The following is a 25,560-nucleotide window of genomic DNA, read 5'->3' as shown; positions in this document are numbered from 1 at the left end:
GCTGCGGACAACCAGCCACCACGCTGGACGCTTTATCAGCCCCACCCGGAGGTGCAATAAAGACCAGCTGGTCAGGCACCTGGAACACTTCCGGGTGGGGTATAAAAGGGCCTGCCTCCCAGCAATCAAGGCCAGAATCGGGAGGAAGAGGACAAGGTTGCCTGGGAGGAGTGGTGGTGCCAGGAAGCGTTTGGTTGTGTGGGTTATTTTGTGCTTTAGACTGTGTTGGGCCTGTGGGACACGGTGAAGACAATAAAAAGCCCTTTGAGTGTGAACACATGCCTCTGCGTAGTCTGTGCCGGGTCAGGCGCTATATAGCGCCTTTATCACAATATATATATATGTTTTTTTTGTTTTAATGTACCGGCGTCAAATTAATGCTTATTTATATTAGATACTTCTACATGATGCAACTGGTCAAAGAGACGGATGTGCGATTGATTCCTCTTTATTTCATACATTTTATTCGTCTGTAGTGAATTTGCTTCTTTTGTAATATTATTTCAAGCTCATTTGATTTTATGTGTGTCTTCACAGTTTCACAATATCTCTGAGTTAATACAAACCAATTCATTTCAGTAATGTTTGTTCATTTTAACTCTTCATTTTATACCTCATTCAGAGATCTGTCGAGCTTTGCAAACTACAATAGCAGGGACAGAATACTACCGTAGCATATATGATGTAGCTGTTCACCCACATTGGGCAATGGTGAAAACAGGAAGAGACAGTGTCCTCCTTGAAGGGATTGGTTACACCGCTGGCCACGTAATTTATCGCAAAACTGTAGTGACCAGTGAATTATTTTCCTTTTGTGCGTGTATAAGGCAATCAGACTGTACAAAACACAATTTAGATGCATACAGGTAAGCGACACACCATGGAGTTGCAGCTCCTCCATATCCGCTCTCTTAGGATTTGGTTTTCTTCTGTGAAGATGGTGAGATGTTATAAAGAGCAGAATCCAATCAGGGTTGGGCTACGTAATAAGCAGGAACAGAGTCTGCGTTCTAACAAGGTTGTTTTCGTTCATCCCCAATACAACACCAAAGAAGTAGACAGCTCTGGGGAGAGTTTCCCAAAGCCTCCATTTTCAGGGTAGTGTGGACAAAAGGAGAAAATGGAGACTAATGTCTGCATTTTTAAACAAAAATGTAGTAGTGTGAATATAGAGGAAAGTGCAGAAATGTAAGATTAAAATTCATACGAATTTTAGAAATATTCACAGTGTTATCATAGTTTTGTGTTCACAACTCTCTTTTGTCATTTTCCTATTAATTTACTTTTTCCTGAGATTTTGTTACCAAAATGATGGCCTAATAATGACAGCTGACAATCACTGAAGTAGATATGGGAGCAAATGACACATAAATGCTGAAAGGCTAAAGCAGTGGGTATAGAAAAAAAATCTCCCTCCTTTGAAAATATTCACATTTTGTTTGTTACTTTACAGCCTAACATGGAAATGCACAAAAATATTTTTTTTCAGCTTTATTTACTTAATACAATCTGTAACATCCGAGCCAAAGATATAATAGCAGCAGGTCAGAAAAATAGCGAATAAAAAACAAGAATCGCTGAGATTGATAAAGGATCACCCCCCAACTTAACAATACTTGCACATCAAGATAATTGGCATCCATCTTGGATCAATTGTAGTCATTCTGATTAGTTCAGCGTAAAAACATGCCATTCCTGGAGCGTTTTGCTGATTGGAAGTTTCAACTGAAAGCAAACGATCAACTATGGGTGGCAAAGCACTGTCAGAAGATCTCAGGGATAAAGTTGTGGAGAGGCACAAGTCAGGAGATGGATATAAAAAAAAAAAAACAGTTAAAAAGCTTTATCAATTTCTGGGAGACAAGTAAAGTCCATAATCAAGAAGCGGAACGTGTTTGGTACTACTAGGATCCTCCCTGGATCAGACCGTCCTAAACTGGATAGGAAAACAAGCAGGAAGCTGGTCAGAGTGGCTACTGAGAGGCCAATGGCAACTCTGAAGGAGTTACGGGACTTTATGGCTGAGCGTGGTCATTGTGTGTACAGTATGTGACAACAATATCACAAGCGCTCCACAAATGAGGCTTGCAAGAAAAAAAAAAAAGCCGCTCATCAAGAAAGGCCACATTAGATCTCGTGTGAGCCTGGCCAAAACGCCCCTTAAAGATTCTGAGGTCAAATGATAACAGTTGTTATGGTCCGATGAGACCAAAATCAGACTATTTGGCCTTAACACCAAACATGGTGCTTACCATTTAAAGAAAGCCATAACTACAGTATAGCATGGCGGTGGTACCATCCTGTTGATGGGTTGTTTCTCTGCAGTGGCGACTGGGGGACTTGTCAGGGTAGAAGGAAAATTTGATGGTGCAAAATCCAGTCAAATACTTTGGGGGGAAAAAAACCTGCCGCCCTCTGCCAGAAAAGTGTCAATGGGAAGAAGGTTCACCTTCCAACATGACAATAACCAGAAGCAGACAGAAGAGCTGACAAAACAGTGGCTGGCGTAGTCAGAGCCCAGACTTCAATCTTATTAGAAATCTATGGAATGACCAACAGTCACCACACCATCCAGTGCGACTGAGCGTGAACAGTTCTGTAATGAAGAGTGGGCAAATATTACACAGTCTAGATGTGTAAAGGTCGTAGAAAAGTATCCCATCAGACTCATGGCTGTAATCAAAGCAAAAGGTGGTTCCACAAAGTACTGATACCGATCCTTTATCATTTCAAACGTTATTAGTTTTTAATTAATTATTTTTCTGAATTGTTGCTTGTACAGTATATCTTATGTTAGAGGCTGCATTGAGGAAATAAAGCTGAAGAAACTATTTTTGTGTGTGTTTTCATTTTAGGATGTAAAGCAACAAAATTTGAATATTGTCAAAGAGGGTGATTCTTTTCACTGTACTTCAGCATCGGATTAACTAGCTTGATTATTAGGAAGTAACATCGTAAATAACCAGGGAAAAAGAAAGAAGGATGAAATTCATAATGATAATCTTAAAGTAAAGATAATAAAATAAAATGTAGCAAACCCAATTTTGAAATTCCTGGTGTGTGTGTTCGTTTGATTCATTGCGGATAGTCATCATTGAAAAGGCGAATCTTAAACCTGACTTGTAATCGTCATGGTGGTGGTGACAATCTCTACATTGATTAACACATGCAAGGAAGAATTTCACTCTGCTCTGTACATGTGACAATAACGACCTGTAAGCCTATAATCTCATCATCATCTTCATCATCATTTTAAAGGCCATTTTCTACATTTATTCATGTTGGCCAAAACATGACCATTAATTTGCAAAAGGAAAGAGCTACAAAAAGAATCCTCTTGTCGAATGCTGTTGATTGTTATTTGTAAGCTTGCACAACTCACACGTCCCGCAGTCAGAACAGCAGTCAAAAACTCCAGTCTGAAAGTCGCTGGATTGCGGTCTGGATGGCACAAAGCCAGGCTGAGAAGAAATCGGGTTCATTTTGAGAGGTTTGCAGACACGAGCTCTACAAATGAGAAGAAATATAAATAAAATGACATTATAGGACGTACCAGGCAATCCATCTTAATCCAGTAAATAGACAAGTGTAAATGTGTGTCCAGTTGCTATATCTCTGTTATGTGCCATTTGGTATGGGATTTGTAAAAGCAGTGCTAATGTTTGTTTGTGATCTGCGGTGGGTAGCGCTGCTGCCTCACAGTTAGGAGACCTGGGTTCGCTTCCTGGGTCCTCCCTGCATGGAGTTTGCATGTTCTCCCCGTGTCTGCGTGGGTTTCCTCCCACAGTCCAAAGACATGCAGGTTAGGTGCATTGGCGAGCCTAAATTGTCCCTAGTGTGTGCTTGGTGTGTATATGTGTGTGCGTGCCCTGTGGGGGGCTTGCGCCCTGCCCGGGGTTTGTTTCCTGCCTTGCGCCCTGTGTTGGATGGGATTGGCTCCAGAAGACCCCCGTGACCCTGTAGTTAGGATATAGCAGGTTGGATAATGGATTGATGGATGTTTGTGATGCACCCTCTGTTACAATGTAAAACGCAGTGCATTTTATTTCTACATGCATTACAAAACACATTCCGATAGATGGTGCTCCTCAAATGTTAATGCTGAATGCGTCCAACAGAGAGTGACTGCTGGACAAACAGGAAGCGGCTTATTAGATTTCAGCCCATCTGAGAAGGGGAGCCCAGCTAGTGGATGTTAGAAACTAATAAGCTTACGTGTTGGGTCTACAGAATTAACCGTGAAGTCTCTTGATGCAAACTGGTGATTTTTTTCTGAAAAAGGACACAACTTTTCCACACAATTTCAAATATCTGAAACTAAAAAATGTATTTTTGTACTGCCTGCTGATAAGCTTTAAAATAAGAGGAAGTAAAAATGAAACATGTGAACAAGTGAGAGTTAAGAGTGGCACGATGGCTGCCTCACATATCCAGCAATGCTCTGTTCGAGCTCTGTGTCCGCATCTGTATGGAGTTTCCTTCACATCCCCACACATGTGTCCCACCCAGGGTTGTCTAATACGTTGTGGTACTGGGGTAGCTTTCTGCCTTCTTAATCAAATTAAATGGGTTTGAAAATGTTATGTTATGTTAACTGGCCATTAGTGTTAAAATACAAAAGCAAAAGAACGACACACAACTGCCTGGCTGTCTGCACTTAAACAGGATGTGTAAGCAAATTTGGCTTCTTACTCGTGTCAGGTTTATTCATAAAACATGCAGTTTTAAATGTGTGTTTAGACATTTTAAGTAGGAAAAGTGACATCATATTAAAGCACATAAAGGTTTTATGTTTTCATTCTTAAATGGTTTGTGCTAAAGGAAATAAAACGTACCTAAAAAGTTGATACTTGTCTTGGAAAGCAGACTTAATTGTTACTGTGACACCGGAAAATAGTTTTATTTTACAATATAGCATTAGTAAAATTAGAAAAAAAAATTAGAAAAGTTTACAATAGCATCAGAAATTTCCCAGTCTGGCCCAGTAAATTAGCAGTGCTGACACACAACTCCAGGTAACCGCGTCTAATGCCTTCTCGGCATCTCCTCTCAGCTGACATCTCTAACCAGACTCCGAGTGAAATAACGTGTGTGTCGTATGTGTATACCGAATATTCACACCGATTAGCCAGTGGCAGGTGAAGGGGGTGGGATATATGTTTACTTCATGATTTATAGATTTATTTTATAGTTACATCTTTTAATGTTAGATGCAATTAATTGTGATTAATTTATGCAATTAGTTAATTGATTCCCAGCCTATATAAATGTGTATGTATATGTGTGTGTGTATATATATAATATATAGTGCATATTATACACTGCTATACACATATTATTTATATATATATATATATATATATATATATATATATATATATATATATATATATATATATATATATATATATGTGTGCAGGTGCTGGTCATAAAATTAGAATATCATGACAGAGTTGATTTATTTCAGTAATTCCATTCAAAAAGTGAAACTTGTATATTAGATTCATTCATTACACACAGACTGATGTATTTCAAATGCTTATTTCTTTTAATTTTGATGATTATAACTGACAACTAATGAAAGTCCCAAATTCAGTATCTTGGAAAATTAGAATATCAATTAAGACCAATGCAAAAAAAGGATTTTGAGAAATGTTGGCCAACTGAAAGGTATGAACATGAAAAGTATGAGCATGTACAGCACTCAATATTTAGTTGGGGCTCCTTTGGCCTGGATTACTGCAGCAATGTGGCGTGGCATGGAGTCGATCAGTCTGTGGCACTGCTCAGGTGTTATGAGAGCCCATGTTGCTCTGATAGTGGCCTTCAGCTCTTCTGAATTGTTGGGTCTGGCGTATTGCACCTTCCTCTTCACAATACCCCATAGATTTTCTATGGGGTTAAGGTCAGGCGAGTTTGCTGGCCAATCAAGAACAGTGATACCATGGTCCTTAAACCAGTTACTGGTAGCTTTGGCACGGTGTGCAGGTGCCAGGTCCTGTTGGAAAATGAAATCTACATCTCCATAAAGTTCGTCAGCAGCAGGAAGCACAAAGTGCTCTAAAAGTTCCTGGTAGACGGCTGCGTTGACCTCGGACCTCAGAAAACACAATGGACCAACACCAGCAGATGACATGGCACCCCAAACCATCACTGACTGTGGACCTGAAGCAACGTGGATTCTGTGCCTCTCCTCTCTTCCTCCAGACTCTGAGATTTTGATTTCCAAAGGAAATGCAACATTTACTTCAATCAGAGAACATAACTTTGGACCACTCAGCAGCAGTTTTGTCTTTAGCCCAGACGAGACGCTTCTGACGCTGTCTCTTGTTCAAGAGTGGCTTGACACAAGGAATGCGACGGCTGAAACCCATGTCTTACACACGTCTGTGCGTGGCGGTTCTTGAAGCACTGACTCCAGCTGCAGTCCACTCTTTGTGAATCTCCCCCACAGTTTTGAATGGGTTTTGTTTCACAATCCTCTCCAGGGTGCGGTTATCCCTATTGCCTGTACACTATTTTTCTACCACATCTTGTCCTTCCCTTCGCCTCTCCATTAATGTGCTTGGACACAGAGCTCTGTGAACAGTCAGCATCTTTAGCAATGACATTTTGTGTCTTACCCTCAACGTGTCAATGGTCGTCTTTTGGACAACTGTCAAGTCAGCAGTCTTCCCCATGATTGTGTAGCCTACAGAACTAGACTGAGAGACCATTTAAAGGCTTTTGCAGGTGTTTTGAGTTAATTAGCTGATTAGAGTGTGGCACCAGGTGTCTTCAATATTGAACCTTTTCACAATATTCTAATTTTCCGAGATACTGAATTTGGGACTTTCATTAGTTGTCAGTTATAATCATCAAAATTAAAAGAAATAAACATTTGAAATACATCAGTCTGTGTGTAATGAATGAATCTAATATACAAGTTTCACTTTTTGAAGGGAATTACTGAAATAAATCAACTTTGTCATGATATTCTAATTTTATGACCAGCACCTGTATATGCAGGGATATATGAATACATGTATATGTATGTGCAGTAGTGCATGGGCGGCATGGTGGTGCAGTGGTTACACTGCTGCCTCATAATAAGAAGACCAGGGGTCACGTCCTGAGTCCTTCCTGCATGGAGTTTGCATGTTCTCTCCTTGTCTGCGTGGGTTTCCTCCCACTGTCTGAAGACATGCAGTTTAGGTGCATTGGTGATGTGAAATTGGCCCTAGCGTGTAGGTGTTGACGCTGCAATGGACTGGCGCCGTGTCCAGGGTTTGTTCCTACCTTGCACCCTATTCTAGCTGGGATTGCCTCCAACACCACACCGGCCTCCCTGTTCAGGACTAAGCAGCTTAGAAAAATACTTGCCATGTTCTATGTACATACTTGCATGTGAAAATGTCTCTACATTTCCGTTAAGGCTACTTTCTTCACATTCAATAAGTGAGTATTTAATGACTTACCTGGATTTCTAGAAGATGTGTCAATTGCCAACAGCCGGTTTCTCCGCTTTTTATCTGTGTTCTCAGGTTTTATCTGCTTGAAAATAAAAGCTGCCCTGCCCACTAAAATATAGCCCATAGTTAATAAATAACTAAAACTGTAAATCCATAAAGAGTGAGCTACATAAAGACCTCATTTTGTGGCAGATAAAGCTTCAGAACGTTTCCATGAGCTGAACACGCTCATTCATTTCGCAGTCAGTTTCACTGATAACTACATTTATGGCCTGAAAGCCTTGGCACAGGACATTTTCTGTAAATTGTCCATTTAGCGTGTAAGTGTAAAATAAAACAGGCTTTGAATGGTCACTCAAAAAAAATTAGAAACATCACTGACATAAAATAATACGTCCTCAACTCTGCCTTATCCATGAGAGTTCCGTGACACTGGCCCTCTTTGTCTGTTGGGTATCACGTTCTGTAATCTCCTTAATTTCCCTTTTCTTTGTTATCACATCATGCACTTTAGATTTGGGAAGTCATGAAAGGAACAATTTCACTGTAGTTTGCCCATGCGACAATAATGGCCCTATTAACCTACAATCCTATAAACCTATAATACCAACTTTATGACGTTTAAGCTTTTTCTAAATCTGTTTTAATAGTCAAACATTCTTCTCTTGTACTATTTTTTCTTCATTTTCCTTTTTTATTTTTAAATACACTAATGTTCAAAGATTTTGAATCAACAAAAATGTTTGTTTTTGATAGAAATTGATAGCTTTGCTTTATCCTTGAACCGTCACCTTATCGTGGTGGAGGGGTTTGCGTGTCCCAATGATCCTAGGAGCTATGTTGTCCGGGGCTTTATGCCCCTGGTAGGGCCACCCAAGGCAAACTGGTCCTAGGTGAGGGATGAGACAAAGAGCGGTTCAACAAACCTCTGATGAAGAATAAAAACCTTGGACGACGTTTTCCCTTGCCCGACGCTGGTCACCGGGCCCCCTCTGGAGCCAGGCCTGGAGGTGGGGCTCGATGGCGAGCGCCTGGTGGCCGGGCCTGCACCCATGGGCTCGGCGGGCACAGCCCGAAGAGGTACGTGGGTCCTCCTCCCCATGGGCTCACCACCTATGGGAGGGGCCAAGGAGGTTGGGTGCAGTGTGAGTTGGGTGGTGGCGAGGCGGGACCTTGGCGGTCTGATCCTCGGCTACAGAAACTGGCTCTTGGGACGTGGAATGTCACCTCTCTGAAGGGGAAGGAGCCTGAGCTAGTGCGCGAGGTCGAGAGGTTCCGGCTAGATATAGTCGGACTCACCTCGACGCACAGCTTGGACTCTGGAACCAATCTCCTTGAGAGGGGCTGGACTCTCTACCACTCTGGAGTTGCCCCGGTGAGAGGCGCCGAGCAGGTGTGGGCATACTTATTGCCCCCGACTCGGAGCCTGTGCATTGGGGTTTACCCCGGTGGACGAGAGGGTGGCCTCCCTCCGCCTTCGGGTGGGGAAGGGTCCTGACTGTTGTTTGTGCGTATGCGCGAACAGCAGTTTGGAGTATCCACCCTTTTTGGAGTCTCTGGAGGGGTTGCTAGAGGGCATACCTTCTAGGGATTCCCTCGTTTTGCTGGGAGACTTCAATGCTCACGTGGGCAATGACAGTGAGACCTGGAAGGGCGTGATTGGGAGGAATGGCCCCCCGATCTGAACCCGAGCGGTGTTTTGTTATTGGACTTCTGTGCTCGTCATGGATTGTCCATAACGAACACCATGTTCAAGCATAAGGGTGTTCATATGTGCACTTGGCACCAGGACACCCTAGGCCTCAGGTCGATGATCGACTTTGTGGTCGTGTCGTCGGACTTGCGGCCATATGTCTTGGACACTCGGGTGAAGAGAGGGGCGAGCTGTCAACTGATCACCACCTGGTGGTGAGTTGGCTTCGATGGTGGGGGAAGATGCCGGTCAGACCTGGTAGGCCCAAACGTGTTGTGAGGGTCTGCTGGGAACGGCTGGCAGAGTCCCCTGTCAGAAGTAGCTTCAACTCCCACCTCCGGCAGAACTTCAACCACGCCCCGAGGGAGGTGGGGACATTGAGTCGAATGGGCCATGTTCCGTGCCTCTATTGTTGAGGGGGCTGACCGGAGCTGTGGCCGCAAGGTGGTCGGTGCCTGTCGTGGCGGCAACCCCGAACCCGCTGGTGGACACCGGCGGTGAGGGATGCCGTCAAGCTGAAGAAGGAGTCCTATAGGACTGTTTTGTCCTGTGGGTCTCTGGAGGCAGCTGATAGGTACCGCAGGCCAAGCGAACGCGGCTTGGTTGTTGCTGAGGCAAAACTCGGGCATGGGAGGAGTTTGGAGAGGCCATGGAGAACGACTTTGGACGGCTTCGAGGAGATTCTGGTCCACCGTCCGCGCCTCAGGAGGGGAAGCAGTGCAGTGTCAACACCGTATATGGTGGGATGGTGCGCTGCTGACCTCACTCGGGACGTTGTGGGTCGGTGGGAGGAGTACTTCGAAGACCTCCTCAATCCCACTAACATGCCTTCCAATGAGGAAGCAGAGCCTGGGGACTCTGAGGTGGGCTCTCCCATCTCTGGGACTGAAGTCACCGAGGTGGTCAAAAAACTCCTTGGTGGCAGGGCCCGGGGTGGATGAGATACCGGAGTTCCTTAAGGCTCTGGATGTTGTAGGACTGTCTTGGTTGACACGCCTCTGCAACATCGCATGGACATCGGGACAGTGCCTCTGGATTGGCAGACCGGGGTGGTGGTCCCCCTCTTTAAAAAGGGGGACCGTAGGGTGTGTTCCAACTATAGAGGGATCACACTCCTCAGCCTCCCTGGAAAAGTCTATTCGGGGTTCTGGAGAGGAGGGTCCGTCGGATAGTGAACCTCGGATTCAGGAGGAACAGTGTGGTTTTCGTCCTGGTCGCGGAACAGTGGACCAGCTCTTCACCCTTAGCAGAGTCCTGGAGGGTGCATGGGAGTTTGCCCGACCGGTCTACATGTGTTTTGTGGACTTGGAAAAGGCTGGAAAATCCTGTGGGGGGTGCTCCGGGAGTATGGGGTACCGGACCCCCTGATAAGAGCTGTTCGGTCCCTGTACAACCGGTGTCAGAGCCTGGTCCGCATTGCCGGCAGTAAGTCGAGCCCGTTTCCAGTGAGAGTTGGACTCTGCCAGGGCTGCCCTTTGTCACCGATTCTGTTCATAACCTTTATGGACAGAATTTCTAGGCGCAGCCAGGGCGTTGAAGGGATCCGGTTTGGTGGACTCAGGATTGGGTCACTGCTTTTTGCAGATGATGTTGTCCTGTTTGCTTCATCAGGCCGTGATCTTCAGCTCTCTCTGGATCGGTTCACAGCTGAGTGTGAAGCGGCTGGGATGAGAATCAGCACCTCCAAGTGGAGGAGTTCAATTATCTCGCATTATCCTGCTGGAAGTGGCCATCAGAAGATGAGTACGCTATTTGTATAAAGGGTTGGACGTGGTCAGCCACAATACATAGGTAGGCTGTTGCATTTAAACAATGCTCAGTTGGTACTAAGGGGCCCAAAGGGTGGCAAGAAAATATCCTGCACACCATTACACCACCAACAGCAGCCTGAATTATTGATACAAGGCAGGATGGATCCATGCTTTCATGTTATTGACACCAAATTCTGAACCTAACATCTGAATGTGGCAGCAGAAATCGAGATTCAGTGCTACTCACTGGATATTTTCCCTTTTCTGGACCATTCTCTGTAAACCCTAGAGATGGTTGTGCATGAAAATCCCAATTAGTCAGCAGTTTCTGAAATACTCAGTCCAGCCCATCTGGCACCAACAACCATGCCATGTTCAAAGTCACTTAAATCTCCTTTCTTACCCCATTGTGATGCTCATTTTGAACTTCAGCAGGTTATCTTGACAACATCTACATGCCTAAATGCATTGAGTTGCTGCCATGTGATTGGCTATTTGTGTTAACAAGCAGTTGAACGAGTGTACCTAATAAAGTGGCCAGTAAGTATATTTTCATCTGGACTGTTTTCTGAGAAAAATACACAGACCCAACAATGGTGTATGGTGTTCCTTTTTTTGAACTCCCCAAAAAACACTTTTAATGCGTTTCTCGGTTGTGAGATCACATGCAAAATGAAGTTTAACGTCATTTTCACAAAACTGTATACGAAAGGATACACGGCTGTTTTGCTCACTGCTACATATTGCTTTATGATGTTAAAAGTGGGTTTAGAAAGTGGATGAATGGATGGATGGATGGGTAGATATTACACATAACCAATGGAGTGACGGCCAGAAAAGGGCAGTGGCAGCCTACTCTGTGTTGTATTTCATTACACTGTGTACATGAGACAGTCACTTTGACAATTAACTGTTGACATTACATTTTTTTATCAATGCAAAAGTCTATATTTTTGAAAAAGTCAGCACTATCATACACCCGTGTATTGATACTAAGTACAATATAAGTAAGCAATGATATAGCAGAATAAAATGCAATATTTTAACACATATTGAGTTGCTGTTCAGAATATGACGACTGAGAGCGTCAAGAGTAACTTTTACTGTTTCTTGATGTTAGACATTTATCAAAATCTATTTTAGGATGAGGCAGTTATAACTGTAATTAGCTTTGATGCCACTACTGTTTTGTAGCAATAACACTGCACAACAATTTTTTTGAAAAGTCTTGCTTCCTGAAAAGTTTTTGCTGATTGTGACAGGTACCTACTGGGTACGCACAAATATAGTTTTAGTTACTGTATCACGTAGGAACTCTGAGAAATAGACATTTATATGTATACTGTGTGAAGAAAGACAAACACAGGATGAAGGTTTGGGGTTTTTACCCCCGTATATTGCAACAAAAAGTTCAGGTCAATTCGTTTTTTACAAACTCAAAAAAGACATAGAAGGATAGGAGGATGGACAATTTATGTGGATGAACCGGAAATTAAACCGTCGGATGCTGGGAAAATTATGGTGCTGGATGAGTGAACCCATGGGGGAACCAAAGGGAAGAAACGAACCTGGACGTGTTGTGGCTTTTTGGATCATCCGGGTGGTATTACGGCGGTGGCTCCTCGTTCTTGCTGAGAAAATAAGAAGAGAAAGGTTAGTACGCAGCCGCTGTCCCCTGGCATGACTTGTTGCGGTGCGTCTCGGGTCCTTAAAATGCTCCCCATGCACTCGTGCATGACATGACTACCCCTTCAGCCCAGACCCATCGGGTTGGGTGGCCCGAACCGAGTGGTCGTGAACCCGTGAGAGTGCATCAACGTTGGCCTGGAGGTTACCTCATCAATAAGTAACAGTGAACTTATATGGCTGCAGGTCCAAAAACCACCTGCTAACCCGAGAATTCAAGTCCCTTTGAAGGGCCATCCATTGGAGGGCAGCATGGTCTGTTACCAGGGTGAACTCCCGGCCAAGCAGGTAGTACCACAGGTGAGTTACCGCCCACTTGATGGCCAAGGCTTCCCACTCCACCGCTACATACCTCGTCTCCCAGTCCAACAGTTTCTGGTTCAGGTAAATCACGGGGTGTTTGACACCATCGATGCTTTGGCTCATCACGACACCGAGACTGGTGTCCGAATCATCAGTCTGGAGGAGAAAAGGAAGTGAAAAATGAGGTGTTCTCAAAACAGGTGCCGTTGTGAGGGCCATTTTTAAGTCACTGAATGCTTGTTCTGTTAATTCGTTCCACACCACATGCAAAGGGGTCCTCTTCTTTGTCAAGTCTGTCAAGGGGGCTGCCCTCTCAGAGAAACGAGGTACAAACCGGCAGTAGAAACTCGCTAGCCCTAAGAAAGCTTGCACCAGTTTCTTGACTATTGGATGGGGCCATTTCTTTTATTTTTCTTTTTTATATGTCTTTTATTTCGGAGCACTGTGATTTCAGCATCCCTCCTCCTACCAGGTACCCCAAATATAAGGCTTTGTTCAACCCAAAGAAGCACTTCCAGGGGTTTATGCGTAGCCCGGCTTTCAATAGCGTGAGGAGGACAGCGCAAACCTGCAATACATGTTCCTCCCAGGTGCCGGAAAAGATGACCACGTCATCAAGGTAGGCGGCACAATAGGACTGGTGGGGCTGTAGCACTCTGTCTACCAGATGTTGGAAAGTTGCCGGCGCCCCGTGCAGCCCAAATGGAAGTACCTTGTACTGCCAGTGTCCACTAGGGGTGCTGAATGCAGTCTTCTCCCTACCGGATGCCGTTAAGGGAATTTGCCAGTAACCCTTCGTCATGTCAAGGGTAGTCAAATACTGGGCCGTTCCCAACCTCTCGAGGAACTCGTCGACTCAGGGCATGGGATAGGCATCAAATTTAGAGACCTGATTAAGATGTTTGAAGTCTTTACGGAATCTCCAAGAGCCGTCTGGCTTAGATACGAGGACGATAGGACTGGACCAAGGGCTGTGGCTCTCCTCAATAATGCCCATGTCCAACATCTATTGGACTTCTAATTCTACCTCAGCATGTTTTGCCTCCGGGATGCGATAGGGTTGTTCCCTGATGACCACCCCCGGGTCCATCATGATGTCTTGCTGAATCAGCGATGTCCGGTCCAGTGCTTCACTGACCACCTCTGGGACAGACAAGATCGCTAGGATCACTCCTGATTTTCTTTTGTATTCAATGTCTGGTACATCATGTTGCTGTAGTCAGCAGGCATTGACGAATTCCAATTGCCCTGGTATCGTTTCTCCATCGTAGCAATGTCCTGGTGAAACCTTTCACCGTGTTCGTCACTGACAGCACTGAGATTTGTGTGAAAGAAGTCCAAGTGTGAGTGGAGTAAATGAATCTTGAGTGATATGTTGCACTTCTTTGTCTTGTATGTCTTGAGAAGTTTGTCTACCAGCTGAATGTAGTTTGGGGCTCTGTAATTGCCCAGAAAATTGTCAACAATGTCTTTGAAGGCTTTCCAGGCAATTTTTTCCGGCCCAACTAACAGATCTTCAAACCACTTGTCACTCATAACATGTCTGATCCGGGGGTCAACAAAAATGCCCTCTTTGATCTTGGCGTCAGTTATTCTTGGGAACATAAATAACGAAAACCTTCACCTTTCTTGTTCAGTGCTTTCTCGAAATTCTTCATGAGTCCCAGATTTATGTGAAGAGGAGGCAAAAATATCTTTGCCAGGTCGACAAGCGATTCATGTGCCACATTTTTTTGTCCTGGAACTAACTTTTTATGGAGTGGCCAGTACTGTAGAGAATAGTGTGACTCTTTGGCATGGCTGTTCCATTCACAGATGAAACAACAGTACTTTGTATAGCCGAGCTGCAGTCCTAGTGACACAGCAACGACTTTAAGATCTTCACAGATATTCCAGTTGTACCTGCTATACTGGACATGCTTCAGCAACAGTTCCATATTCTCATACGTTTCTTTCATGTCTGCTGCCTAGCCAACAGGTACTGAAGGATAAACGTTGCCATTGTGTAGCAGAACAGCTTTGACGAATTAATGAAGAGACGCCACTCTTCCGGGTTGTGGTCAGAACCCAAGGCAGAGAACAATCCTTCAATGTCACAACAGAAACTGAGACTGTCGACTTGTGTAAAAAATTTGGTTATATCATGATGTCGGCCTCGAAACACAGAAATTTGCGTACCTGGTGACAGCAAACACCATTCCTGCAGTCTTTAACCCAGCAGCTCGGCTTTTGCTTTTGACAGACCCAAATCTCTGACCAAATCATTCAATTTGGGCTGTGTTATCAGATGTGGATCACCAGATGAGCACGGTTCAAAATCCGGGTCAATGTCACTGTCAGTACCCTTCATTGCGGTTTCTTCATCTAGTTCATCTAAGGTCCAATCTTCTGGTGGTTTCGGAATTGGAAGACTGTCATCATGTGGCACGGGTCTCATTGCTGAAGGCAGATTAGGATATTCAATTGACTCCTTGTTTTTGGAGAAACTAGACACATTAGTCAAACAGAAGAACAGTCCGTCACATGGTCTTTCTGTTCTCGCCATATCATCGGAACAGCAAAGGGCATCTCTTTTCGAGTGCCTCTGAGCCAGGCTCTCAGACTGACAGCACATGTCGCACAGCAAATGTGAGGCGCCCATTCCTTGTCTTGGTCACCAATTTTGCAGCCGAAATACAGATGATAAGTTTTCTTTACAAGTGCAGTCATTCAACATCTCTGAGAAGCAGATATAGCAGAATGTATCGCGGCTATTACAACATTGACGAGACATATCGCCTGACACCAAAACATCTATACCATCAAGCTCACTTACTGTTATATTGCTACAGATACTATAATGATACTATACAGTGCATCCGAAAAGTATTCACAGCGCATCACTTTTTCCACAATTTGTTATGTTACAGCCTTATTCCAAAATGGATTAAATTCATTTTTTTCCTCAGAATTCTACACACAACACCCCATAATGACAAAGTGAAAAATGTTTACTTGAGGTTTTTGTAAATTTATTAAAAATAAAAAAATTGAGAAATCACATATACATAAGTATTCACAGCCTTTCCTCAATACTTTGTCGATGCACCTTTGGCAGCAATTACAGCCTCAAGTCTTTTTGAATATGATGCCACAAGCTTGGCACACCTATCCTTGGCCAGTTTTGCCCATTCCTCTTTGCAGCACCTCTCAAGCTCCATCAGGTTGGATGGGAAGCGTCGGTGCACAGCCATTTTAAGATCTCTCCAGAGATGTTCAATCGGATTCAAGTCTGGCCTCTGGCTGGGCCACTCAAGGACATTCACAGAGTTGTCCTGAAGCCACTCCTTTGATATCTTGGATATGTGCTTAGGGTCGTTGTCCTGCTGAAAGATGAACCGTCGCCCCAGTCTGAGGTCAAGAGCGCTCTGGAGCAGGTTTTCAACCAGGATGTCTCTGTACATTGCTGCAGTCATCTTTCCCTTTATCCTGACTAGTCTCCCAGTTCCTAAAGCTGAAAAACATCCCCACAGCATGATGCTGCCACCACCATGCTTCACTGTAGGTAGGGATGGTATTGGCCTGGTGATGAGCGGTGCCTGGTTTCCTCCAAACATGACGCCTGGCATTCACACCAGAGAGTTCAATCTTTGTCTCATCAGACCAGAGAATTTTGTTTCTCATGGTCTGAGAGTCCTTCAGGTTCCTTTTGGCAAACCCCAGGCAGGCTGCCATGTGCCTTTTACTAAGGAGTGGCTTCTGTCTGGCCACTCTACCATACAGGTCTGATTGGTGGATTGCTGCAGATATGGGTGTCCTTCCGGAAGGTTCTCCTCTCTCCACAGAGGACCTCTGGAGCTCTGACAGAGTGACCATCGGGTTCTTGGTCACCTCCCTGACTAAGGCCCTTCTCCCCCGATTGTTCAGTTTAGATGGCCGGTCAGCTCTAGGAAGAGTCCTGGTGGTTTCGAACTTCTTCCACTTACAGATGATTGAAGCCACTGTGCTCATTGGAACCTTCAAAGCAGCAGAAATTTTTCTGTAACCTTCCCCAGATTTGTGCCTCGAGACAATCCTGTCTCGGAGGTCTACAGACAATTCCTTTGACTTCATGCTTGATTTGTGCTCTGACATGAACTGTCAACTGTAGGACCTTATATAGACAGGTGTGTGCCTTTCCAAATCATGTCCAAATCAACTGAATTTACCACAGGTGGACTCCAATTAAGCTGCAGAAACATCTCAAGGATGATCAGGGGAAACAGGATGCACCTGAGCTCAATTTTGAGCTTCATGGCAAAGGCTGTGAATACTTATGTACATGTGCTTTCTCAATTTTTTTATTTTTAATAAATTTGCAAAAATCTCAAGTAACCATTTTTCACGTTGTCATTATGGGGTGTTGTGTGTAGAATTCTGAGGAAAAAAATGAATTTAATCCATTTTGGAATAAGGCTGTAACATAACAAAATGTGGAAAAAGTGATGCGCTGTGAATACTTTCCGGATGCAGTGTACATACTGACTATCTATATAAGCCAAATGAGCAGGATCGGTGTATGCAAGCCACCTTTATAGCTTGCTGAGACAGCATCAAGCTCATTCACACCTGCCCATGCATGCCCAGGATGTCAACTTCCACAGAACAGCTTCCAACCTGGCCTGATTCCATGCCTGGACATGCCCAGGCTGCACAAACTGTTGTTGATAAGTCACTTATTGGAGCAAAAATGTTTGGATACCTCCCAACCCATTAACAGCTGTGTTTGGGGTTCTTCCAGAGGAGCTTAAAGTGGAGAAAGATAAACAAATTGTGATTGCATTCACTACACTTTTGGCACGCAGACTTATTCTGATAAACTGGAAGAACCCAAACTCTCCTCTTTTAAGTCAGTGGGAAACCGATGTGTTATATAATTTGAAGTTGGAAAAAATCAAATACTCAGTTAGAGGATCCGTACAGACTTTTTTCAAAACATGGCAGGATCTAATCAGTAATATTTTAAAATAAGTTCATGAAGCACAGAGAATTTATTAATGTAGGTATGTTTACAAGCCTTAAATTTAACGCCGTTCGGCTTGCTCTCTCTCTCAGGGGTGGGGATCGATCTGTTCTTAACTCAATTTTTCTTTTTATAAAAACTTGATTGATTTGTATGGATTGTAATAAAATTATTAAAAATAAAAAAAAGAAAATGTTTGGATACAAATATAAGAAAAAATCATGACAAAACTGAAACTGGTACATGATGGGTACATTTTGATGTGATATTCATGTGAAAATCTAAAAGAAACACTCAACAGTGTTCAAGAGCAAAAACTTTCTTATGCAGTGGAATTAATGTTGAATGAATGAACTTTGGATCATCTTTATTGCATTATCTATCACCACCGTGGGTGACGTCTCCTGTAATAATACATCGACCCACAGTGATATCTGCAAACAACAATCCCCACCCAGACCTGCTACTATAGATACCTTCTGCAGTCAACAAACCATCCAGTTTATTAATTTCAGACGAAGTGAGGCCACACTAAACCAAGGAGTAGCGATCATGAGCCCAACGCAACAAGGAGTTACCACAATTATGGAATCCAATCGTATAGAAAAAGAATAAAGTTTCGACTCATGAGAGCAGAGAAATTAATAAAGAGGTAGTGTAGATGCCAAAAGGGGCAACATTTAAAAACACATAAATATGCACTTTCTTACCTTTGCCCATTATAGACATAAACCCAAGCAACGGCAATTACTTCGGCTAGTAAGGAATACAGTCGGGATTTCCAACACTGTGAGTGATTCTCAGGTAGTATCCATGAGAACACACGTAGAATATACCAGGTACATCTGGTAAAAATCTGAAAGTGGAACAGAAAGGTGGTTGCCTTCCATGCTGCTGTGCTAAAAAGAAAAAGGATTAAACAACACTAAAAGCTAATGTTATATAATGCTAAAGAATAGCAAAAACAGATTATTTATTTCATGGACTGCTGGATGGATGCCAATGGAGATGTTTCTCAACTAAAAAGAATCATCTCTTTAGCTGTTGACTTAAGTCTTTTCTATGCATTACTCTTTTCATGACCATAATATAAACACATTGCAGATTTCCAGCGGGCAAACATTAGCTTAGGATTAAACACCAGTACTAAATTCCACACATTTTAAATATAAATATGAACAAACTCTGTGCATCTAAATCAGGTTTATTGCTTTGACTCACGCAGTTATGGGACATTCTAGTTTCAGTGACCAAAGTATCAAGTCATAAAACAGTGACAGCACGGCCTACCCATATACATAAACATACAGGGACATAGCAGGTGTTGAAAACAAGTTGACAATAGCAACAAGGTGAAATATTAAAGGATCTAAACTGACGAGGCAAGTTAAAGCCCTTGCGTGTCTACGCACAGCTCATTAAAACAATGAAGCAGCCATTTCACACAAACACCTATTTGGTAAGTTGTACCCATAGGACTGAATTCAAGTGAAATTTGCTCTTCATAGCATAACTCTGATACATCAAGAATGCCTTCTGGTTGTAGGCATACAGGTAAAATTTCATTACAACGAACACCCAGGGACCTAAAAAACATTTTGTTGTAATGAGATTCTGTATTTGTTACTATAGTGCTTTCTTTAACGTGCGTCCAGGGATTTGCAATCATAAATCTTTTCCTGCCTACAAGTTATGCTGACAAGAATTTTTCTCAGCATTTCCTTGCCATAATACACTTTCAGGGTGCGAATGATGCCCAAATCCAATGGCTGAAGCACTGCTGTGCAATTGAGTGGGAGGAATTCAACGTGAACATTATCTAAATGTGGAAGCATGTTGTGGGCAGCACAGTTATCTATCAGGAGCCGAATCATCCTTTTCTTCTTCATATTGTGAACTCTTTTGAGACACCCCCACAATGGGAACGACACGCTGAAGTGCGTCCCGAAGTGCGATTGCAGCATCTGCGGAAGATTGTTTGTCTGTTGCTGTGGTAGGGCAACATCAGGCTGATAACGCTGCAGTGAAGCGACACAAAAGCAAATCATAAAAGATTGGGGTTGCGGTATAAGTCCCTGTCTTGCACCCCAAAACACGAGGCTTAGTCTCAGTACTTTAGCAAAACCAGCTTTATTCAGCTTGAAACATGAACAACATACTTATTTATTATAGCGTGATCTGCCACTCTGCTATACACAGACACAGCAGTCAGGCAGGGTCGTGGCCAGATCAGTGACCAAGTAAACCTGTTATCTGCATTTACAATGTACATGTTCCTAACCTTGCATCACCCATCGAGATCTTTTCTGTTTGCTTTGCTGTTGAGATGCAGCATAGCTGTGAGCCTGCTGTTGCCCCGTATAGATGCCTAGATCGCACTTTTGGACGTTCTTCAACGTACTGTCTAGTTGGGGGAGGTCCCAAGGGAGTTTACAAACCTCATATTTTCTTGAATGAGTGCCGCATTAATAGGAATGTTTCTTGAACGAGCATCACTGAACCACATAAAAACTGCTTTTTTGACATCTTCAAATGCAGCAGTTCACATGTTTGCAGCCTGAGATTTTTCTTCTTTTTTTGCTTGGTCTTTCAAGAAAGTTGACAGTGTCGATGGCGAAATTCAGAATTCACTGGCAGTCTTTTTTCTTTTTGCCGCAATTGAGAGCTGCAAAAATGTAAAGTTTTTTTTTTTCCTAATATGAACTATTATCGTTTTTTCATTTCTGCCATTTCTATAGGAGGATAACGAGTTAAATTCCAATAGATGTTTTTCAAATGTTGATGAGTGATAAGCAAAAGGTATCATTAAAAACCACAGGAAACAAAAAAGGCAAAAAAAAAAAAAAAACAAAACAGTAAGAGGAAAGTTCAAATAAAGAAAAAAAAATTACAGTGTTTCTGTTTGGGGATCGTTGTGCACAACTGAGCTGCGGCCACAGAACTAACTGCTCTGTGGATGATTCATTCAGGCATTTCAATGTCTTTTGGGCACTTCGTTGTAATGAAAGTATCTGCTGAAATGTACTTCGTAGTAGCGAGATTTCTATAGACTCATGTCATATGGGGAAGCTGCTGGGGCCATAAAAATACTTCGTTGTAATGAAAATTTTGTTGTAAAGATATTCGTTGTATAACGGAACTTTACCTATATTTGCCATCCGCAGTTGCTGGTCTCATCGCTATAAATGACTGAAAATTGCTGGCCATGCCACAATTGACTATATGACCATACTTCGGTGAAATCTCAGCCTGCTCAGTCACTTCTGTTGTCTGTACTGCAGTTGTGATTTTTAATCAGAGGCGAGAATGTCTGAGAAAAAAATTCAGCATATTATAAAAATGTATGCCACCAGTGACTGTATGTGTCATACCTGCTATTCTGTAAGAAGTCCACAAAATGAGTGTAAATTTAAGGGGGAGACAGGAAAAGACCTCCATGCCATTAGGTGGGAGGAAGAATTGCAACATTTTCAAATACATACCTCACTGTTCCCCACTATGACAGGAAGGCAGCTGTGGTGGGGTGGTTGCTGGATCCTCTTTTAGAAAAAATGGAGTCCAAGAATGCAGGGGCACCTGGGGCTTCTAGGAGGCACTTTGATATGATGACCCCCGACTTCTCTAGAAGGAGTCCTAGGCCAGGACTAATGCCGTGTTCACGTCCTATGGCACAGACTGTTCTGTCTGTACTAGGATGTACAAACGGAGTGAAAGGAAGGTGAAAGGTGAAAACTGTGAGGCATGCTACACATGTCAACGCGAAATCAAAACCAAAAACAAAATGTCAACAGTACATGGGAAGGGCAAAATTGTAGTCAAAAACTACATTAAGTCAAAACCAAAAAAATAAACATTAGAAAGTCTTTTAGTTATCCAACAAGTAGGACAAGAGAGAAGTTATGGCCGCTATTTAAATCATTGTAATAATGACAATTGCTGGCACAACTTCTGGAAGCACAGCTGCAAGTGACTGACCTACAAAATGGCAGCACCCAATAAAATAAAAATAATAGACATTATTCTTTATTTTGAATACAGGCTTCCTATGAAACTGGTATGCATACCTGCAGATTCTCTAAGTAGAAAAGAGAAAGCCTTTTATTAGATACATAAATAAAACCATATTTGTTGCCATGGGGACTGGGCTTTTTACGGAAGCTCCTTAAATAAATATATACAGTATATATATATATATATATATATATATATATATATATATATATATATATATATATAAATACACACTATGTTCTGAACACACATAAGAATGTCTAAGAAGGAAGTACATTTTAAAAAGAAAGAAAACTTCTGATTTGGCTGTCACACTCACAGTGAGGCATTATGCAGGTGTATTGTTGTTGGTATAAAGGACCCCCAGTAGTGTTTCTTGACAAATTTATGTTGAACAATTCATTGGCTGACAGTCCCTCAATGTTAGTGTGTCACAGAGAGGATCTGCAGAATCATTCATAATGGCACTCAGGTTTGTTTTAATTCTCTCCTTCACTATGACCTCCGGAGGGTCCACAGTTTGTCATAGAACTCAGCCTGCCATTTTAGTTAGTTTGCTGATATGGTGGGTCTCTCTTGAAGTGATGTTAACAGCCTAGCACTTCACAGCATAGAAAACTGCACTGGCCATCACAGTGTTGTAGAAAATGTGAAGGATGTCACTTCCCACATTAAAGGTGTACAGTCTTCTAAGGAAAAGAGTATGTGCAATTCTTTCTTATATAGTTCCTTTGTGCTCAGAGACCAGTCCAACCTGTCATTAATCTTAACCCCCAAATACTTGTAGAAGTGGACCACCTCAACATTCACTCCCTGAATAGTGACTGCCATAGAGCCTGTTTGGTGCGGCAAAAGTCAAAAACAGGTTCCTTGGTTTTGCTAATGTTAAGTTGCAGACAATTCTCCTTGCACCAAGAAACAAACTTTACTTGACTCCTGTACTCTGTCTCATCACCTTTATCAATACACTCAATGAGTGCAGAATCATCTGAGAATTTCTGCAAGTGACACGACCTGTTGTTATATTTATAGACAGAACTGTTCCTTGTGGTGCTCCAGTGTAGCCACATCCATATCAGAAACACAGTCTTGAAGTTTCACAAACTGAGACCTGCTTGACAGATGGTCCATTATCCAGGACACAATAGGCTCATCCACCTGCATAACTCTTGAGTTTACTCCTTAACAAGAATGGCTGGATGGTATTGAAAGCCCTGGAGAAATCAAAGACATAATCCTTACAGTGCTGCCAGCTTTGTCCAGGTGAGAATACACATAGTGGAACAGATACAAAATGGCATCTTCCACCCCAATCTTTGTCCGATAGGCAAATTGTAGTGGGTCCAAGTGGTCTACCGCAACAGGACACATATAATCCAGGACCAGTCTCTCAAAGACCTTCACAATGTGAGTGCCACTGGTCTGTAGTCATTAGACAAAGAGACGCCTGCCTTCTTTGGAAAAGGAACAATGCAGGATGTTTTTCCACAGCAGTGGCACTTTCTGAAGCCATAGGGACCAACTGAACAGGTGACAGAGGACACTACAAAATTGGTCAGCACAGTCCTTAAGAACTCGAGAACTGACTCCATCTGGTCCTGTGTCTTTTCCTGTGTGTAGCTTACTGAGTTGACTCCTTACTTGGTCTTCAGCTATGGGCAGTCCACACTGACAGCTGGGCAGTCAGAGGTGGACTTGTCATTGGCCATTTCACTTGATTTTGTAGGAGTTTTTGATGTAGTAGGGAAGGTGAGGGAAATATCTAGTAATAAATTGGTTCTCTCAGGGGTGGGGGTCGACTTGTTCTTAACTCAATTTTACTTTTTGTAAAAATTGATTGATTTGTATGGAATGATTGCAATAAAATTAATAAAACATCAAAATAAATAAATAAATAGGTTCTCATTCAGGTAACCTTTTAGTTCCTTAGTAATCCAGGGCTTGTTGTATGGAAAACAATGCACTGTCTTTGAGGGTTACCACTGTGTTGACACAAAAGTTAATACAGCCTCTGATACTGTGACTGAGTCCCTCAACATCCTTCACGTGTAACTTGCGTATTATTTCCCAGTCTGTCATTCGGAAACAGCCATTCAGAGCTATTTCAGCATCCAGGCTCCACTTCCTCACTGTTCTGGTGGTAACAGGTTGTTGTCTAATAACAGGCTTGTAGCTGGGAATAATAGTTATCAGGTTGTGGGCAGATCTTCCAAAAGGTGCCAGTGGTTTACACTTCAAGGCATTTTTAAAATTTGAGTAGAGCAGGTTCAGCTTGTTATTTCCTCAAGTGGAACAATACACACATTGATAGAAATTTGTAATAGTTCCTTCAGAACTAAGGTGTTGTATCATGTTAGCCATTTTGGATATAGTGAAAAGTTGAGCAAAATGGCAACTAAAAAGACTACAATATGCAAGCTTTCCAGGCAACTCAGGCCCCTTCATCAGGCAAGCTGCTTCAAAAGTTTGCATATTGTAATTTTCATAGTTCCTTCCAAAGTCACAAAGTAGAAGTCACCACCTATTATAACTTGAGGGTCAGAGTGAGTCATCATTAAAGTGTTGGTGACAGAGTGAATATTGACCTTTGCTGAGTCCTTATTCCTGGAGGGAGGAATATAAAATTAATAAGGATAGTGTAATTTATCTACCTGGGAAAATAACGTGGACACATTCCAACCGCCAGAATATCATTGTCTGCATTACAAACTGTAATTTACTTCATTCCTTATTCACACAGATGACGAGCCCCCTCCTGTCTTTTTTCCAGACCACAATGGGTCTCTGTCAGTTCGAATAAGATGAAATCCGTCAACCATTAAAACAGTGTCAGGTATATCATGTTTCTATATCAGATCTCCGTACACAAAAAGTCACAGTACTTGTATGCTCCATGACTCACTATACTTATACGAGGCCTCATGCCAGACTGCTTTTCATTTATAAAAGCAAAAAATAACCAACTTTATGCCTGTATTTATCAAGTGTCTTAGAGTAGAAAAGAGTCCTAAGTGGCTCAACAATCTCAAAGTGACTCATAATGTGTCCATACTATTATGGGATTAGTAATAAAAGCATTTTATTAATTTTCCAAAAAGAGGAAACTATTCCTAACTTCACCAGGATTTAGGAGTTTGTGAGCTGTCCTAACTCAGTAAAAGCTGCCAGAAGTTGGCATTCATGCAGAGATTGACATGCACATCCTGGGAAAGTTATGATTTAAGTATGTCAAAACCAACCATTTCTTGAATTTTACATCAAACGTTGAAAGCCCTTACAACACGTGAGGGAACACACAGATTAATACACTCACATGAGGTTTTGTTACAACAAGCTGCATTCATGCAAATCAGAATGCACATAAAGATCACTGACCCCAATGTAGATGAGCACGCATATTTGAATTGCAAACGACATCACAGTTTCAACATGCTGGTGGTCATGGATGCAAACTGTATTGTATAGTCAGCATATTTATTACCTTGAAGATATGTGGGGCTGAATGGGTTATGACAGCAAAATGTCACTCAGGTACGCTGAGCTCTGCATTTCGTCAGTACTTGGAACATTCACGCTACAATTTACAAGCCCAGCACGATTCAAGAAGGCAAGCACAGCCTCCCGGGGCATTAGATAAACAGAGCTTTGCAGGAGGCTCTCATCAGAGTAATATAATTTTAATTG

General features: G+C 42.6%; 1 protein-coding gene across 1 annotated transcript in view; it reads right to left on the bottom strand.

Moving 5' to 3' along the window:
• Positions 1 to 3,463: 3,463 nt before the first annotated feature.
• The window catches only part of coq2 (coenzyme Q2 4-hydroxybenzoate polyprenyltransferase), a 52,340-nt gene continuing 30,243 nt past the window's right edge, over positions 3,464 to 25,560 (bottom strand). Inside the window, exon 10 of the mRNA XM_039758821.1 lies at positions 3,464 to 3,507. Coding sequence (XP_039614755.1) covers positions 3,479 to 3,507 — 29 coding nt within the window. The 3' untranslated portion in view covers positions 3,464 to 3,478. The remainder of the gene's footprint in view (positions 3,508 to 25,560) is intronic.

Source organism: Polypterus senegalus, chromosome 7 (assembly GCF_016835505.1).
Source record: "Polypterus senegalus isolate Bchr_013 chromosome 7, ASM1683550v1, whole genome shotgun sequence".
Taxonomy (NCBI): domain Eukaryota; kingdom Metazoa; phylum Chordata; class Cladistia; order Polypteriformes; family Polypteridae; genus Polypterus; species Polypterus senegalus.
The sequence above is the reverse complement of the archived record's forward strand: the minus strand, read 5'-3'. Positions and strand labels throughout refer to the sequence as shown.